Here is a 19,663-nt window from a genome sequence, read left to right as displayed (position 1 = left end):
TGTACTTTGAAAGGAATGGACAAACCTATTAATTAATTATTTATTATTTTATTTTTATTGCTGAATGTAGTTGTTGTTATTATTACTGTTTTTTTTTGTTTACTTATTTTGTGGTAATAAATTGTTTGCTTCTGTTAAAAAAAGTTATTATTATTGTTTTTATCATTTCTGTCTTGGTGATTTGCACACTTCTATTTGCAGCCTTTACATAGAGAGTTATATGCCATGCACCCTGCAACCTTCTTTGTCCCCCAGTTTCTTAAAGCAATCAATGATAATACAGAGGAAAGCTTTAGAAGCATAATGTCCGAACCCTCTCCAGGTGTCTATACATTTGAAATGTTTCAGCCACATTTCTGTGAATTATTGTTACATGAGGTACCATATGCCACTCTATTCATCCATTGCATGGCAGGCTTATCATCCTTTTTCTCTAATTTTATTTGTGTTCTCTTATAATGTCTTTGATAACTTAGGTGGAAAATTTTGAAAACTGGGTCAATGAAGCGAAATTCAGAATCATGCGTCCGAATACGATGAATAAATTTGGTGCTGTTCTTGATGATTTTGGTCTTGAAACCATGCTTGACAAGCTCATGGAGGGGTTTATTCGTCCTATATCAAAAGGTGGTGCATGTTTACTCATAGTGAATATGGAAACTCACTGATTACAAGAAGATATCACCAGTAAATTATGGCTAAAAGCTTGTCCGATAACCACGTTAAGTGCTGAGAAAAAAAATTTATTGTTGGATCTGTCCATTCAATGCGCTTGATAACACATAATTGGTTAGCAATCTAAAAGTAATTTTAGCATGTAGAATGGTTTGTTGCAGTTGTAACCATCTGAATGAAGACTGAATGTGAAGCAGTTGCAGTTAGCGAGCCTTTAAATTTTATACTAGATGCCAACTTTGTCCGCCATTTTTTTTATTCTGGCAATCAGAAGCTTAGATTGTTGTGGACTAGTAATTCACTGCCAAATACTGCCTCAGTTTTTCCTAACCTTTGTGTTTTGCTGCTCTGTTTCCTGTGCAGTGTTCTTTTCTGAAGTTGGTGGCTCAACCTTGGATTCACATCATGGGTTTGTTGTCGAATACGGAAAAGACAGGGATGTTGACCTGGGTAGGTAATTCTTCAGCTTTTGCTTTGGCACGAGTACTTCTTTAGAGTTACATCACATGTTTAATTTATAGAGTTTTTTGGAACATCTTGGAGGCTTTTTGAATAGAATGCATTTTAAGCATGGTTACTTCTCCTTTTCCCAAAGAAAGGTTCATTTGTTTGTAATTAAGGTTTGTTGAGAAGCTCGTTTGCGATTTTGTATTTTTCTTTCTTTCTTTACAACAGTTGTGGAGAAGCTCCAATTGATCAAAACTGAAACAAAAAAAATTTGAGAGATATCCTATGGTCCAATTTCAATGAGGTTTGGAGACACCACCTAGTCCAATGGCAGTGTGTTTTATGTCTAATTCTAAGAAGAGTTTTAGTTTAGAGGGAATCTTTGTGAGGCTTGGAGCATATATATTGGAAAATAGTTGTGAGAGTTCTCTAGAAAGAATCCTATAGCATTGAATGATTAAGAACTCTACAATTTGCACCATAATTTTTAAGCTGCCAACATTTTGGTAAGAAATAACTCCTTTTTTTGTCCTCTCCACTCCTTTCTTTTTTCGCTCGACTCCCTTTGTACCAACCTTTTTATTGCTATATATATCTATTCTGGTTGCTTATCAGAAAAAAAAAAAAGGTTATCCTTTGTTTCACCAGACCCATTGGAAACTTGGGCTTTTTTGCCTTTACAAGCTCAACAGGAGCCCACCATTGACCAAGCATCTCATTGTGGTCATCACAATGTTTGGAAGGTTATTCTCCATTCCTTGGGAAAATGGTGTATGATCTGCAGGAGTAACTTACGAATGAGGGAAAATGGAGGAAAGTGCTGGTTTGGGGTTGAACTTTGCTGTGAGAATTTTAACAGAAGGCCTTTTAGGTTTGAGTAGAAGGAAGGAGGGAGAGTTTTTAAGTTGGAGCTTTGTAATAATAATGCGGGTAGTTTTTTGCACTTCAGTTTTGTCAACAGAGGGGAAGAGGTTTTCCTTAATCTTGCCAGAAAGAAGGGGTAGTGTAGGGGGTTGGAAGATTTTGGCAAGCAAGTTGAGGAACATTGGTGTTGTTCCTGCTCACAGTCCTTTAAAGTTGCCTCAGGGGGATGTCTACCGTAGGAGGGAGTGTGCAGCACATTTTCCTCATAAAGGAGCTTCTTTTGCAAATGCAATTTTCAGAGGCAAGGGGTAAGAGGGAGAGGCTTTTTGGATCCAGTGTGGGCAGGAGGAATTAGAGGAAAATTTGAAGCGCTTAAAGCATTGTCTTGTGGGTAGGTGGGGAGACTTTGCAGGCGAGGCCTTGAAGTTGGGTTCTCTGAAATCTTGGGCTAGCAAAAACTAGAGTCTGGTTGGGAGCCTCCATTTACAGTTTTTAGGTGGTGCTTTGATTTTGAGAGTGCTAAGGATGCCGAAAGGGTATGGCATATGGGATGTTGTTCTTTCAAAGGAAAGAGTTTGAAGCTAGATTGGTCGAGCCCTGAGGCGTGTTGTCTCAAGGAAGGGGCTTCTGCTAAATAAATCTGGGTAAGAGTGATTGGGTTGCCTGTGTGCTTGTGGGGAAAGGATTTCTTCAAGAAAGTGGGTGACACTTGTGGAGGTTTTGTGGCTGTGGATGTGGATACAATGTAGAGATATTATTTACAGTGGGCTAGAATTCTAGTCAACTCTAGTCGGAAGGAGGGTGCTTGGGCTTATGCTGTTTAGTTATGGTGGGAGACTCCACCATGGTTGTCGTTGGTTTCCATGATTGAGATTTGCAGGGTGCTAGAGGTCAGGGAAGATAGCAAGGAGGCCACCCGCAGCTAATTGCTTGGGGGTAGAGTTGGGGAAGCGTGCAAAGAGTCAGATGACGTCCTCAATGCCTTTGCGTGTTGACTAAGTTGTGGTGGGCCCAATGTCTTTTCATTGCGATTGTAAGATGACGACATTAGGGTTAGATGAGGCGTTGGCTTTTGAGCCTTCTGTTTTAGCCTCTGTTGGGTTAGTGGGCAAAGCAGTTTTTCTCGTTGTCCGCTTCTTGTAAGGGTGACCCCCATAGTAGTTGGTTTGTTTGTTTTTCAATGGGTAGTGAGCAACGACCCCAAGTGGAGGCTTGGGGATGTGGTCCTTGGAGAAACAAGTAGGTATTGCTGGTTTGTTTTCCCAAGTGAACTAGCTGTTCGTGGTCTAGGCTAAGTAGTTTGGAGCCCTCTACTTCTTTCACAGGGAGTTGTCTTTGTTTTGGGGTGTGGTTTGCTGTTTTTTTCCTTTCTATTGCTTTTTGGTGTTCTTTGTATACTCCGTGTGTACCTCATGCACTTTTTCTTGCGCTTTTAATATATTTGCTTTTTACCTATCAAAAAAACTGTTGACCAAGCATCTTCATAACAAGGGCCACATACCTTTCATGGGACTCCCTTGGGGAGGTACAAAAAACTTTAGATTAAAGTTGACGGCAAGATGGGTCCTATCCTCCTACAATGCCTTTGCAAAGTCTGTTGAGTCCTTATCGACCTTCCCATCCTTGTCCTCCTGGCACACTATGGTTTCATTCTTTCCCCCTTAGGCCTCTACTAACACACAAGGGGGTGTTTGGAATGGCTCCTCGACCAACCCTGCTTTGTGATTGATTAGTCTCCACAATTGTCATTGTCCTCGCTGGCATGAATGACATTGAACTTCTCCACCATAATGGAATGTAGAGGGAAGCAAACCCCAACACAATCCACTTACATGGCACCTATGTTACATGGGTTTGGGTATGGGTGTTGGGTGTAAGTACATGTATAGGTGTTGGATCCTTTGCATCCAAAATCTTAGAACATAGGAATTTGGCTAATAAGGATCTTAACTATGGGTGTGGGTACTTGGATACGATATTAATGAAAATAAATTAACACTAAATATAAGCTTTGATAAAAAAAATTAATACTAAAAATAAGCACATTAAGAATAGAAAAGTATAGGTTGTCTACATGGTTTAATTGTAGGTGGAGAATACATTTATTATATCCTTTCTATTTTAATTATTTTACTTTGATGTTAGTACTAATTGTATGAAGAACCTATTTATTATATATATATTTTTATTTTAATAAGATGCTGAGAAAATATTTTTAACACTATTATACCACATTATTAGTAAACTTTTTGATAGGAAACAACCATTATTAGTAAACTTTGAATAGTGTAAAATTTTAAAAATTTATATTGATTTTGTAATAATAATTTTCTAATACACTAGATATTGATAAAATATAGTTCATTTTTAATATGATTACTATTTAATTTCTTATTATGCACAAGTTTTGAATATCTATATTAATTATTATTATACTTTATCTAATTATTTTATTTACCTTCAAATGTTATCTATTATAACTTCAAAAAATTAAGAAAGTGATAAAGCTAAAGCAACTATTAATTATTATATTTAACTTTAAATTTTATATGATGTGAATTATTATATATATATATTTTTTTCTTTTCTTTTTGATAGGAAACAACAAAGAGATATATTATATTCATCTTTAAATTTTATCTATTATAATTTTTAAAAAAAATTAAGAAAGAGTTAAAATACTTCTTTGGTCATTGGAGTTAGAAATTAATTTAAAAAATTTTATTTTATCATAATTTACCTTATATGTTATCTATTATAACTTTAAAAAATTAAGAAAGTGATAAGGCTAAAGCAACTATTAATTATTATATTTAATTTTAAAATTTATATGATGTTAATTATTATATTCATCTTTAAATTTTATCTATTATAATTTAAAAAAAAATTAAGAAAGAGTTAAAACACTTCTTTGGTCATTGGAGTTAGAAATTAATTTAAAAATTTTTATTTTATCATAATTTATTTTATATTATTATCTAGTATAATTTTTTAAAAATTAAGAAAAAGATAAAGAGTGAAATAAAGATATTTGATCAAATATGTGTGATTTAAATAAAAAAAAAGAAAAAGAAAGAGATAATGCATCTAAATAACTGTATCTGATACAATATAGGCATATTCGACATGGATCTCACATCTGTACCAGTGTCATATCATGTTGACACGGGTATTTTACCTGAAATTAAAGAGTCAGTGTATCATAACACAGCATCTACTTGCAGCTATTTTTCGTTAGAATTCTCGCCACCTCAAACTTTGGTGCAATGCCATGTCTTCCACCCACCAATATAAGGCCCCCACAAACATTTATTGTTTTTTTAAAACCTCTCTCCCACCATAAGTGCTCAGGCATCCCAGATTCCCAGCAGCTGAACCCAAGACTCACTGTGCTGAAAGTCCAAATCGGAGTATCCTGTGATCGGAACTCACGCGTCCCAATAAAAAGGCTTTGCCTTAAAAGGAATTTTCCCATTCTTTAGTACTCTTTGTATAATCCAAGACAATGAAAAGTCACTGAAATCCACCACCTTCACAGCACTGCAAGACTTCCAATGGCTAGTTGCCCAAAGTTCCACTTCCACATGCTCTGGAACAGGTCATCTTATATATCTCCCACATCCCACCAAGCATTGTTAAGGTCTACCATTTTAGATAGAGTCAACACTTGCCATGTGCACCCACATCGAATCCCCACCCTTTTCAGTGGGCTCTTACCTACCTCTGAAAGTTTAACATCTTCTGAAACCATTGATCCCCCACCACACAACTTAGGAGCAGACTTAGAGCTGCCCAGCCATGACCTCTCGCCATCTTCACCCGATCCAAGACTCCCAAATACCTGATTTTGAGAGCAATACTTGCCTACCCTAGCAGTCAAAGACTCAAAGCCTGCCAGAAAAATCAGAAATATCTTCTAGTATCCTCTGAAAGAACAGAAGTGATCAGATATCTGCTCACTTGAGTTTGCCACATCTTGGCCCTGAAACACCTCCCATTTTGCTGCAGATCACCACATGACAGCTCTTTTCTTCCATTCTTAATACTGGTCTAAGGAATGCAAAAGCCAGTTCAGTCTCCCTTACTCAACTTGATCAATGGAGAATACTGTTTCCCTCTCTCCACTATCCCGAGTTCAAATCTTCCCTTTACATCCCCTAAGATGAACATGAAGGATTTTGAGTCCACTTTGATGATTTTATGCTCATCCTTGAACAGGGTCATCTCAGCTTGCAAGACTTACCTTTTCTCAAAGGGTAAGGTTTATTTATTAATATTGTATGGCTTCTGTTGATTTCAAAATAGGCTGGTAGATATATACTTCAAGTGCACTTGATTTGCTTAAATGAGCATGTTCCTGTAGCTTATTAAATGTTTTTCAAATGCATTTTTTTCAAATAATAACATAAAAATGCTAGAATCATATCCAACTGCAAAGATGCTGTCTCTTCCCTTGATTTCATACCTGCCAAAGTGGGGTCTAAATTTAAACAGTTCTACATTTGTAGGTTTCCATGTGGATGACTCAGAAGTAACTTTGAATGTGTGCTTGGGTAAAGAATTTTCTGGTGGAGAATTGTTTTTCCGTGGAACTCGATGTGATAAACATGTAAATACAGGTAGTCAATCTGAGGTATGTCAGTATTTAAGATGTCATTGTTTAAGCTGATTCTACAATCAATTTCAAATTTTCATTTCAGTATATTTGGTTTATCATTTTGAGGCTAAGTTTTGTCTGGTGTGCACTTATAATTAAAACCATAGTTTTAAAGATGGTATGAGATGGTGGTATCAGATGATGCTGAAAAAAAATTGTACAGGGTTGATCCATATTGGGCATAAGCTAGTTTTGGACCTGATTTTTATTCCTCATTTTCACTTTGAGGTTGTGTGAGAAATATCCCATATTAAGTTAACTGGCGAACAACCATCTATGATGTATGTTTCACTCTGATAACCCAACTCTTCCAGTCCTAATGACTCAACTCTATCTTTCCTTTCGTATTTCCCTTGGGGCATGAACTAGGATCATTTTATTGAAACAGCCATCTTATTACTCCCATTTATATTTTGTACAACTCACGTACAATCAATGACAAAGCATGCGTAAGAGGGGGCCTGTACAACATTTGTCCTATTCATTCCACTAAATCTAATCTCTAAAACAGTGGAAATACAAATTCAATTCTGAAAACATTTTACTTGTTCAAAAACTCCACTGATATCAACAATAAACGATCCAGAGCCACAAAAATGTTCTATATGAATATATAAGAAAGATTACAGGTCTACTGAAAAATCACAGATGCCTTAAGAAGCTAGAACATCATGCTAGAGTTCCACCACACTCCAAAGGTGTGAAGGGCTGTACAAAATTCAGAAATATATGAGATCTTCATTCCCAAAATAAATGAAAGACCAAAGCCTAGATCTTCAAATCCTTCTTCCATGGGCCAAAGTACATCCAAGTCAGACTGGCCTTGCTTGACTAGAAAAATGCCTTTCTTCCTTTACCACATCTTCGGGAACCTCTAGATTGACATAAAGATCCATTCATTCATAAAGCCCGAAAGATAAAAAGTGCAGTCTCCATACAAGTCAAGCTTGATCGAACCTAGGGTCGAGGGCCCTCTATCGGGGAAGCTACTACGTTCTGTACCCTTGCGCCCCTTGGAAGGTTTGTGAGAGAAATACTTTTAACTAAAGTTACCATGGAAGAATTGTAAGAAAGCTATGAAAGAAAGGTACCCTTGAGAAACTCCTGGATCAACCTTTAACCACCTGTACGGGAAGTCACCTCATGGGTTGGACTTTATCCCCTTACTAGACGGAACTATAAGGTATTACCCCCAAGGTAGTCAAGACCACCAGACTTTGGCACACCCACTTCTAATTTTCTAGTTTCATCACCGGTTCCAAGAAAGAGTGCTAATCTTGTAAGCTGAGGTGGAGAGATTTAATATGTTAAGGGTTAAATCAGAGCAATGCTTGCATCAACTCATGGCATGCAAGTGTTTGAGAAGGTAGTCAGAGCACTCAAGGCTCCTATATTTTTTTCTCCTAGTTTAGATATTAGTGACTTAGCCTCACTTCTCTCATATGCCTTAGCTGAAGCAAAGTAGATCCTTTCTGGGCATGAACTCCCAGCTATAAATAAAAAAGTGAACCTTGTAGGAAAAAGTATAAATATGTTCCCCAAGCTTCTAATATGTCTGCCTCAGTCAAGAGTCCTGAATAGATCTGCCCTGGGGTAAGAAGCCACAACAAGACCGAGTTCAAGACCGAATGCTTTTTCGGATAGCTCAAAGGGTTCTAGACTCCAAGGCTAAAATCTATTAGTCTTGCTTGGATGGCTTTCTTGTTGAAAAGAGTTTGACTAGCTTCTTCTTCTAAGTGAATTGGTAGCACCAAAACTTCAAGGATTCCAGGAAAAGAGTCAGCCCCAAGTTATAAAATTAGTGACTTGAGCTCAGTGGTTGACACACCAGAACTCTTACCAGGACCTGTGCCAATAAGCCTTAGAGATTGTGTAACCCTTCCCTTCAACTATTCGTACTTCGAACGTGTAAAGCTCAAATCTTTGTTAGTACATGAGTGAAGCGAGACCGTAGGACCCCCTTTCTACTCTTTTTCCTAGTAAATCCTTTAGAGAAAAGTTTGACTATCCCTTAGTGCCTCAAAGGGAAGAAAAATTACAGGTTTGCTGAAAAATTACATATGCCTTAAGAAGCTACAACATCATGCTTAAGTTCCACCGCAATCCAAAGGTGTGAAGGGCTCGATAAAATCCAGACATATGTGAGATCTTCATTCCCAAAATTACAAAGAAATGCTATAGAAAAAAATGCTAATAAGTCTTGCTTTATTGATCTTTTGGTGGAAAATAGCTAATAAACCCCTTTGCTTTTGAGTTTTTAACACAGTAAACTCTAATTTATGTATATAAATCACTGAAATTCAAAATACTTGTTTGATGATTAATTTGAAATAACTTGATCCACAAAAATATGAAGAAATTTCATTTATGGGAGTCAAATTTTAAATTGGGAAAAAATTGAATATTGTAGAATGTTAATAAATGTTTCCAAATTTTCAAATTAGCAATCATTTTATTAGCCTAAATTCTTGAATATTCGAATATATCCTGAAATGTTTTGCTAAGATAAATTGAATGGTATTAGTACCCACTCTTAAAAATACTTATTCAATGTTTAGTTGAGTTGCAAACTTGAATTGAAGGCTGAGAAATATTTTTCATGGCTAATTGTATCAATTAATGCTATTGTAAGGACACCTTTTGTCCTAAGAAATTGCCTTTTTTCCTTCATAAAACATGAGAACATCAATGTTATGTTTAGGAATTCTAAAGGGTAGAAGGATAGGAATTATGTAGAATTGAACTTGAGTTGAAAAATTATTGAAAGGTGAATTTATAAGTTTCATATAGAAGTTGATAGAAAGTGTGTCCTTCACATGGGAAAAGGGTGACTTGATCATACTTTCCTGAATAATATAGACAAATGGTAGCTAGAGTTACCCATAAATGTTAAATTAAAATAATGGACAATTCTATACCCATAAAAAATAATGGACAACTCTATTTTCATATTTCTACAATTTGAATTTCTTCCTCTCCTTTAGAGCTTGGCACCACTTTATTGGGAATTTATAGCACTTGTCAAAGATTTAAACCTTAAGTATCATACCACTGTATTTACTTTATAGAAAACTAGAAAAATTTTACAAAAAAAAAAAAAAAAATCACTTTTATCTCTTTTTAGCCCTTAAAATTTTTAAGCAATGTCAACTCTAAACCATGCCTAATTGTTAGATAGGTTCTTAAGTTAAGATTTCTGTCAAAAATGGATGATGTAACCTTTATGATACCCATATACTCTCACTTTTGTCTCCATTTAGCCCCTAAGATTTTGTAGCAATGTCAAACCCTAAACTATGCCTAGTTGTTAGATAGGTTCTCCAGTTAAGATTTTTGTCAAAAATAGATGATGAAACCTCTATGATAAGCATGTGGAGAACTACAAATATTCAAACATACAACATAAAAATCCTTGCCAATGGCTATGTGCTTGTCACATAGGTTCATCCATTTTTTTGACAAAAAATCTAATAGAGTGGTTTATTTGACATATGAACATAGTTTAAGGTTGACATTACTTAATAATAGTGAGGAGCTAAATTGAGACACGAGTGAAAATATAACATTGATTTTGTAATTTACCCTAAATATAAAGAAGATTTTCATGGAATAGAGCATTGAAACCCTCATTTTTCAAGGTATCTGAATGATTGGGAGATGGAAAGGGTTGAGGCTTCAGGGTAAGAAAATGAGAAAGAAGGAAGATGGAATGGATGGATGCAAGGAAGGGTAGATTTTCATTAAATCCTTTACACTTTTCTAGGGCAGGAAAAAGCAGAAGCATTCCCTATGAGGGTTATTTGGAATTCAATGGTTACAATTAAAGTGATTTTTTTTTTTTTTTTGCATAGGAAACTTCTTGAGGAACATGTAATTACATATATTGTTTTTGGACCTAACATCTAGTTATCTTTCTAAGATAGAATATAAAAAGTAAAAACCTATCGAAGGAGTGTGATGCAATCTTTTTAACAACCATATAGGGTTTCATTTGGGAATCATCACGAGTATCTTAAATTTGGGGCAAAAGGAATCCTTGTATGAGAGCCAGGGAGGGTGAGGTTGGATGGACCTACAAGGACAAAGAGAAGAAGAGGGAGGGAGAGAGGGAGAGAGGCATGAGTGATTGAGATTGAGAGGCTTGTGATAGATATGGATTTGCAAGTGATTAAGGAAGAGACCTTGAATACATTGTGTGCTCTATGTTTTGAATAAAAGTTTATATGATTTTTTATATTTTTATGGACAAAATGTGGTATTCTTTTTATAGCAATCTACATTTTTTATTAACAAGCAGTTTTCCAACTCTTTTCTTTTTTGGTATAATATATCAAATTTATTGAAGGAAGAAAGGGACATATGTGCAGTATGTGCAAAGTATATACAAGACACATCCTAAAGAAATGTGAAACTTTTGTCAAAAATCAAAGGAAGATCTAGTTGTTGGAGATTGATGAGAATTCCCAATAGAAGGAGCTTCAAGAAACCACTTTTGAGCATGAAATGGGGTATTTTCTCACTATTAAAAATCCTCTTGGTTTTTGCCTTAAAAAAACCAAAAAGTGAGCAATTTTTGATATTTTATTTGATGCTTTTTTGGGATTTCACTGATGATCCTAGATATCTCGTGACTCTTTTTTTATAAGTAAATAAATATAATATTAAATAAAAGTGTCAAAATAGCGCACCAAAGTACACATGACATATACACCACAAAGCTTCAGAAAAAGGGGAAAAAGACAATAGAAAACTACTTCCTCCCTCTAAAAGAACCTAGCTAATCAATGAAGTCAAATAAGGATATTGAGCCTTCGACTATATACACCTTGGTCCAAGATAACAAGTTACAAAGAAACAAACTTTTCAATGTATTACAACAACTATCTAGTAACTTGATTACAATGCATCACAATAGGAAAAAATTGTAAGGGCACAACTTAGGTTTACCATTTTCCAAAATAAAATTTGTTGCTAATGGAAAGGTATGGGCAAAGCTTTTGGAGACCCTTTTTCTTCCCCCCCCCCCCCCCCCCCCTTTTTTTTATTGGTAAAAAATCATTTGTAGGCGCAAAAAAGTATATACAATGTGTACAAAGAGACCAAAAAATCCAAAAGACAAGGTGAGGGAAACACAAAAAACAATAACCATGCCTTACTTTTTTTTTTTTGATAGATAAAGAGAATGTGAATTAATAAAAGAAACATCAGAAAAACGCCCCAAAGTACACAGGAAGTATACGATGGGCACCTAAGATGCCACCAAAAATACAAATACGGACAACAAAAAAACGATACCCCTCAACAAGACCTTAACCAATCCACAAAATTTACAATAGAAGAAGGGCCAAGAGTTATAAACAAATTGGACTACACCCAAAGATTACACAGGAAATTAAGTTTAATCCTATGAACAAAATGCTCCTTGTTTTGAATGCCCTACTATTCCTTTCATTCCAAATTGTCCAAAAAAAGGCATAAGAGAGCAACTTGTCACACCTTTTTTCTTTTCCTAACCACAAAAGACCCGTGTCAACCTATGAATGTCTCTATCATTGAAGAGGGAAGAACCTAAGACACACCAAACAGGGAAAATAGGAGATGCCATACAACCAATGGTTGAGAATGTGATCAACTAATTCTTCTTCTTTGCAACAAAGGAAACATATGTTTGCCACAACCTATCCTCTCCTCTGAATGTGATCCAAAGTTAAAACCTTATTCCATTTGACCTCCCATACAAAGACGCCCGCCTTGGACGAGACCAAAGAGTTCCAAGTAACACTTGTTGGGAAATCCATTTGTTGTCCCGACTCGAACTTCTTGTACAAGGCTTTAATAGAAAACTTTCAATTCTTCACCCATGTCCACACCAACGTATCCTCCTCATCCATGCACATCCTCCACTCTTGCAACCTCAAGAAGAATCACTCCACAATATCCACCTCCCAATCATTGAGTTGCCTCAACAACCCCCATCAGAAGAAGAGAACCAAACCTCTTCCACCCAAGCCTCCTTGAGGTTGGCAAAAGCAAATAAAGAGGGAAAATATATCCTTAGCGGTTTGTCTCTGCACCACTTGTCCATCCAAAATCTCACTCTCCTCCCATTACCAACTGAATAAGCAACTCTACTACTCAAAATGTCCTAATCCTTCCAAATGGTTTTCCATAATCCTACCTGATACCCATCCTACCCCATTAGCGACCTTGCCTTACTTAGAGCCTTACCACTCCACAAGGTTAAAGATGGACAAGGAGCGGTCTTCTATAGGCACTCTGGCCTTATCTAACAAAAAGTACATGAAAGATTGTTTAATAGATTAGTTGCCTCCCTCATTATTCTCGAACGCTCTTCAATTTCTTTGTAGTGTTGAAAATAAACATAAAGGAGCAATCAAAACCCTTTTTCTCATCTTTTTTATGAAAGACCCATGCCAGCTTAAAATGGCATCTCTTGTCCAAGAATGTATCATCCACTAGACACCAACAAGGGTGCAGTTTAGTTGCCATATTATAGTTGCTTTCCAGCAATGGAGGAGGATGTGGTTAGTTGTTTCTTCTTTTTCTTTGCAGATGTAACATCTTTTTGGGATCCTTTGACCTTTCTTTTTGAGCTGGTACAAAGTAAGAATCCTATCCCACATTGCTTCCCATGCGAAAAAACTGATCATCGATGGTAACCAAGACTTCTAAAAACCGCCAAAAGGAAACACCTACCCTGTTCCATTTGAGAAATTGGAGTAGAAAGATTTAATTAAAGAAAGGCCACACTTCTAGTTCAGCTAAACTAATTTATCTCCCATGTCCCTCCTAATGGACTTTAACCTCCCAAAGAAGGCTTCCACCTCCTCTAACTCCTAATCATGAAACCTTATTAAAAACCTAGGATTCCAACTACCCTCCTCTCATACCTTAGCAACCCATACATCCTTAGAGGAGGCGATAGAGAAGAGTTCTAGGAATAACTCCTTCAAAGAAGCGTCACACCACCATCCTTACAAAATTTCACCCTATACCCACTACCCACCTTGAAACCAGCTCTACCCTTGAAAACTTCCCACCAACTCCTAATTGCCTTCCACATTCCCACTCATAACCTTCTTTCACTCTAGAGCACCAACACTCCTCTTCCTCCCCATACTTCCCAACTATCACTTGTTTCCATAGAGAATCTCTTTCAATCATAAATCTCCAGCACTACTTACTAAGAAGAGCCTTGTTTAAAGTAGACAGGTTTCTAATACCTAGACCTTCACTCCTCTTGTCTATGCAAACTTTTGACGAATTCATCAAATGCAACTCTCTTTTGGAGACCTTATGCAGTGTCCCAACAACTTGAAGTGCAATCTATCTAAACATCCCAGCACAGGTGCAGAGGAATCTTTGATAAAATAACATTTAAGCCCTTCTGCTGATTGTTTGTCTGGAGCCCTGGCCTTAGAGTGACGAAGCAGAGACTTGTTGATGGCCAAACCACAAATCTTGGCCAAGAACCAGGATGTATAAGAGTGTATTGGCCAAAATGGGCATAGGAGGAGGTAAAAAATGCTGAATAACTTGCTGTTGAGGCCTGGCTCAAGTGAAAAAGGGTTGAGGAGGGTTTGTGGGAATTTCCAGGTTGAAGTCCCAATGGGGACAAAAATTTACTTATCAGAAAAAAAAATAATAATAATGATGTTGAATAACTTGCGTTGGAGTTATACTGTACTTGCAGGGCATAAAGAAGCAGTTTAGACTCCACTAGCTACCTTTTATTGGCTGTAGTTGTGATTTGCTTTATAATTGTACCATTGTTTTTTCTTGTACAAATGTAAGTTTAAAAGAGCCACATTTGTTTTGTTGTGGCCTTGTGGGGCTGCTTGAGTCTGCTCCTTGGATGATTGATCACATGAGGCATGAGGATTCTAATGGATCATAATTTGTATTTTTTGTTCATTCATTTAATGAAGTTGGATTTGTGTAGCTTATCCATTTGATAAGAGTTCCCTTCCCTGTTAATTCTGACATTAATTGGTTGAACCGCTTTTTGGTTGAAATCTTGTCCTGCATAAACAGGAAATCTTTGACTATTCTCATGTCCCGGGGAAAGCGGTGCTTCACCGTGGTCGCCATAGGCATGGTGCCAGAGCTACAACAGCTGGTCACAGAATCAACCTACTCCTATGGTGTAGAAGGTATTTTTATGTTTCTTGCAGTGTTTTTATAATGCACCTATTTAAATGGAAAATTAACTAATGCTTGTATCATATGGTTAATAATGAATCCATTTGGTTTCATGTCGATTATCACCAGTTCTATGACAAATACTACCAGATATCTGGTAGAAAAATCTTTTTATAAAGTTATACATTTGATTTTTCTCTTTCTTTTGGTTGGATGCTGTATCTTCCAATAGGAGATCTGATCCTGACATTCTAATACATTTCAATCAAATATTTGTTTTTGATTAAAAGATCAAAAAAATTATCACCCATAATTGGATTCAATAAGCCGGTAATATGTCCTTCGGAGACGCATAATCTTATCATTCAACATAGTTGCTATCATATTTGTTAATTATCACCCATAATTGGATTGAAAAAACTGGTAATATATCCTTCGGATACACATAATCTTATCATTCAAAATGGTTGCTATCATATTTGTTTCTCAACTGTAACTTTTTGGGACATAATCTGTTATCTCCTCCTTCAAGAGTTTCAGAGGATTCTGATATCTCCATTCCTACGCAGCATTGTAATGGAGGCCTTAGCAGATTGATTCAGTAAGCAGAGGCTATGGATGGTTTCTGAGTTGGTTTGAGAGCAGGGCCAGGGTTATTGATCTCACACTTTTTGGCAGTGGACGATGGGATAGTGTTCTGTAGGGGTGCTTGGACTAGTTGAGGTGCCTCTGATGTGTCCTAATATGCTTTGAAACGATAATGAGTTTCAGGGTGAATCTGCACTAGTGCAAGCTCATCATGGTGCTTTTGGTGGAGGATCCACAGTTTTTAGTTCTTGCACTGTGAAGTAGAGTGGGGAATCTCCCTTTCTCTTACTTTATTATGTCTCTTGTGGCTTCCCGTGAGACTAAGCAGGTGTCTGATAGATTTGAGAGGAGATTTGGAAGGGTGGAAGAAACAGTATCTCTCTACAGAGGACCCAGTGACCCTAAGCAAAAGTACCTGTCATCCTTGCCTGTCTCTCTTATGTCAACTTTCATGATCCCTTTCTTTGTTAGGAAAAGATTGGAGATATAGAAGGATTTTCTGTTTTACTGATAAAATGACCAACATAGGATTCATTCTTTGGGGTAGGAAGTGCTCTTTTTCTCTCAAAAGTAGTGAAGGGCTGGGGATTATTAGGGTGGAGTCAATGGACAGTCTTGACAAATCACTGTAGGAAAGTGGTTATAGCAGTTTGGGATGGATAAAAATGGTCTTTGTAGGAAGCTAGCAAGATATATGCAGAGGAAGAGGGGAACTGAAGGTCTAAGGTAAGTGATGGTCATTTTGGGAGGGGTTTGTGGAAATTCATTAGTATGGATTGGGAGGAATTCTAAGTATATATAAGGCCTGTCTGTGTTAGCTGTTTTCAAAAATGGTTTTCTGTTTTTGAGAACAAACAAATAGAAAAATATATTTGACAACTAGAAAACAGAAAATATGGTGTTTTCTAAGAACATATTTTTGTTGTTTTCACTTGTTTCTTGAGGATTATTTAAAAAAATAATGGGAAAAATATGAAAAATAATTGAAACTAAAGCACTAGATATAAAATTTATGCTTAAAAAATATTTGGAAACATAGAAAACATTACAAAACAGTTTTTGAAAACGTTCCCAGGGTTCTTTGTGGTGTGATTTAGGGTGAGAGGATAGACTGCTTAAGGTGATCTTTGCAGACCTATTCAGGCTTCCAGTAAATGATGCCATGGGGGTGCTGTTTATAGGGACCACTTGGTCATTGAGCTTTTAGGTTCAGAAGGAGCCTTCAGGATTGGGAGCTGGGTGATGTGGGGTATTTCCTGCAGCTTGTTCACCCTGTGCTTTTCAGTACTTTTGTGAGCATAATTTGATTTGGATCACTAAGAAGGGCTCTTCTTTTCTTTTCCCTGTTTGTTCCTAATCAGAAACAACCATTCCATAAGAAGTGTCTTTTCTTTGTGATCTTTTAACCTATTCCTGTCTTCGTACACTGCCACCTTGCTCCCTTTGAAGGAGATTGGAATTCAGCTGCTCTTTCCATGGTTTATTTCTTTGCTTAGCAAGCAGCATGGGGAAAGATACCATAAACTATCTTATGACTTGGGGTTGGTCTTTTAGAAACTGATGCTGTTGTGCAAAAAAGAGAGAAATCACCCAACCACCTTCTAATTCTCTACGATTGGGCTAAAAGTTTATGAGCTTTGTTATTCTCTATTTTTGGAGTTTGTTAGGTTCTTCCAAGAGCAGTGAAAGGGCTTTTGTTTGGTTGGCAAGGTAATTTTGTTGGAAAGAAGCATGAATACGGTGGCAAGGTATTGTAGAAAGAATGGAATACAAGGACTTTTAAGGCATAGAGCAGCCGAAGCTGGCACTTACAGATCACTACCTCAAAACTTTTGTTGTTCTAGGGGAATGGGAGGGTAACCTAATGTGGTTGTAGATTTCCTTGATATTTTGGGTCTTGGGTTAGGCCATTTTGTGCCTCTTGTTCTTTCTTTCCTTTGTTTATTCTGTAGTTTACCTTTATATACTTCCCATATATTCAGGTGCACCATTTTTCTTTCTTATGTGCTTCTTAATTTTTCTCTTTGTTTGCCCATCCAAAGAAAAGAAAGAAAGAAAGAAAATAAGAAGGAGTGGAGAATGACTCCTTTGTGTTGGTATTGGTGCATGTGAAAAGAGCATAATTGTCAGGCTTTTGAAAGCTTGGAGTCCGAATTAGTCTTGAAAGGTTCCTCAAATTATGTTAGCTTGGTTGAGGAGCAGTTTGGGGGCTGCTAATGTTACTTAGATTCCATTGACTGCTTAGGTAGGTGGTAGGTTTGAATTGTGCTATTATTACTGCACCCGTATTGTTCCTTCTTGTTAATGTATATCTCTACACACACATATAAATTTCCTGTGAGAATTTATTTTAATATTTTTACATTCAAATAATTATATCTGATGGACAGTTTGTACTGGCCTCCAAATAATAATTGATTACCCCCTTATGAACTGGAGCTGCTTTCAGCTTGGATGGCTATTTCCCCTTACCATTATTTGGATTGATAGAATTATGTAATGGGTCTCACCCTGTTCTATTGTGTGTTGCACGTTTGCATATTAAGTTATCTTTTTGGGAATTCAGAATCATAGGACTTGTGCATAAAGTGTACCATAGTTTGAATGAAATCATGGGAGTGATGCAATCTTGTCAGAGAAATAAGTAGTGTTTGAAAATGGGTTTGGTCTCATGAAATATATTTGAGATTGTAACTGGTAGAGATTGACTGCCATTCACTCAAAATGGAGAATATGGTGTCCACCTTTTTATATGCAAATATGAATAATATAAAAGTGTGTGTATGTGTGTGAATGGCAGTCAGCCAAAGGTTGTGCAACCTTGGTAAGCAGGAGGTATATGGGTTTGGTCTCATGAAATGTATTTGAGGTTGTAACTGATAGAATTTGAGCTCCATTTACTCACCCATTTTGGAGACTGTAAATTTAATTTTGTGTCAATTCTTTTACATGCAATTAAGAAAGACAGGAATATGTGTGTGTGAACAGTGCCTAGCCACAGGTAGTGCAACCTTGGCCGGTAGGTATGCAAGGAACCCTGAAACAAAAAGAGAAGGAACCACAAGCACTGTGAATGTTTTAATCTGTATGAAGTCTAAGAATGACAAGTCCTATGCTCTCATAAGGAATCCATTGACCAAAAACAGAGATGGCCTATTAAATATGTGCTTGTGTGTGGCATCTAGTCAGTGGTCAACCTTTATACAAGGAACCCTGAAACAAAAAGAGAAAAGGAACCACTAGCATTGGGACGGTTTTAATCCATCCCCAGTCTGTATATAATCTAAGAATGATAAGTCCTATGTCCTTGGAAAGAATACACTAACCAAAAACAGATATTTGAGGAGATTGTCTTTGAGAATCAGCCCTAAATGTTCTACTGCAAGATTTTTTATTTTTTTTATTTTTTTTATTTTGATCCTTTTGGAGGCTCCAAAACAAACATGAAAGGGTCATTCTCCAAACCTTCTTTCTACTTGCAACAGTCTAGGGTGTTCTTAACTAACTGAGGCAGAGCCCATGTTACACAAAAAGTGGAAAACAATGGAGGTCATGAGCTATTTTCTCAATAAATGAGGATATGCTTAGCAGACTCCTTTTGTTTACAGAAGCAGCATCATTTAACTAGAGTCCTACCCTTCTTATGATCTGGTTGATGGGTAGAATCTTCTCGTGCACTAGCCAAATTCAACAGCAGCTTGTTCTATTTTCTTAATAACCAATTTTTATGTTTGAGCATCAGTAATTAACAATCATAAAATAGTTCACTTTTCAAGTCTAGGAAGATGTTTATGTTTTGAGAAAATAACTTTCTTGTAGATATTTTAAGGACTCCACTAGATTCCTAAATTTACTCTAGGAAGTAATTCAACAATGTTGTGACTCCATATGTTTCCTACCTTTACTTAAGGATGATAATTATCAGTATCCTGCATATATTATTTTTCACTGTGCTCATTTTGGTTTAAGGGGAATGCTACTGATTCTCTTTGCACTTATTTGCTGAAAATGTGTTTGTTTGTATAGTTCCGTCTTTAGAGAGATGAAGAAGTATCAAAAAGATTTCTCTAGCTGGTGTGGAGAGTGCAATCGTGAAAAGAATGAAAGGCAACGCATGTCAATTGCCGCTACCAAATTGGTAAAGTTCTTTCACACACCCATGCATACCCAGGCTAAAGTTTGCCAGTGCATCACGTGACCCTTTAATTATAAATGTTCATCTATTTCAAATACAAGCATTTAGGCATGCAATATCATGATGTGTAATTT

General features: G+C 36.6%; 1 protein-coding gene across 3 annotated transcripts in view; it reads left to right on the top strand.

Moving 5' to 3' along the window:
* Positions 1–19,663, top strand: part of LOC117904683 (2-oxoglutarate and iron-dependent oxygenase domain-containing protein CP2) — a 33,821-nt gene that overhangs the window by 11,938 nt on the left and 2,220 nt on the right. The window contains exons 3-8 of one of the 3 annotated variants that reach the window (XM_034817417.1): positions 202–378; positions 477–627; positions 1,039–1,129; positions 6,481–6,619; positions 14,699–14,817; positions 19,421–19,532. In XM_034817417.1, the coding sequence (XP_034673308.1) occupies positions 202–378; positions 477–627; positions 1,039–1,129; positions 6,481–6,619; positions 14,699–14,817; positions 19,421–19,532 (789 nt within the window). The remainder of the gene's footprint in view (positions 1–201; positions 379–476; positions 628–1,038; positions 1,130–6,480; positions 6,620–14,698; positions 14,818–19,420; positions 19,533–19,663) is intronic. The other 2 variants (XM_034817418.1, XM_034817419.1) reach the window with 2 other exon arrangements.

Source organism: Vitis riparia, chromosome 17, assembly GCF_004353265.1.
Source record: "Vitis riparia cultivar Riparia Gloire de Montpellier isolate 1030 chromosome 17, EGFV_Vit.rip_1.0, whole genome shotgun sequence".
NCBI lineage: Eukaryota > Viridiplantae > Streptophyta > Magnoliopsida > Vitales > Vitaceae > Vitis > Vitis riparia.
Note: the sequence above shows the minus strand (reverse complement) of the source record. Positions and strands in the feature narration are given on the sequence as shown.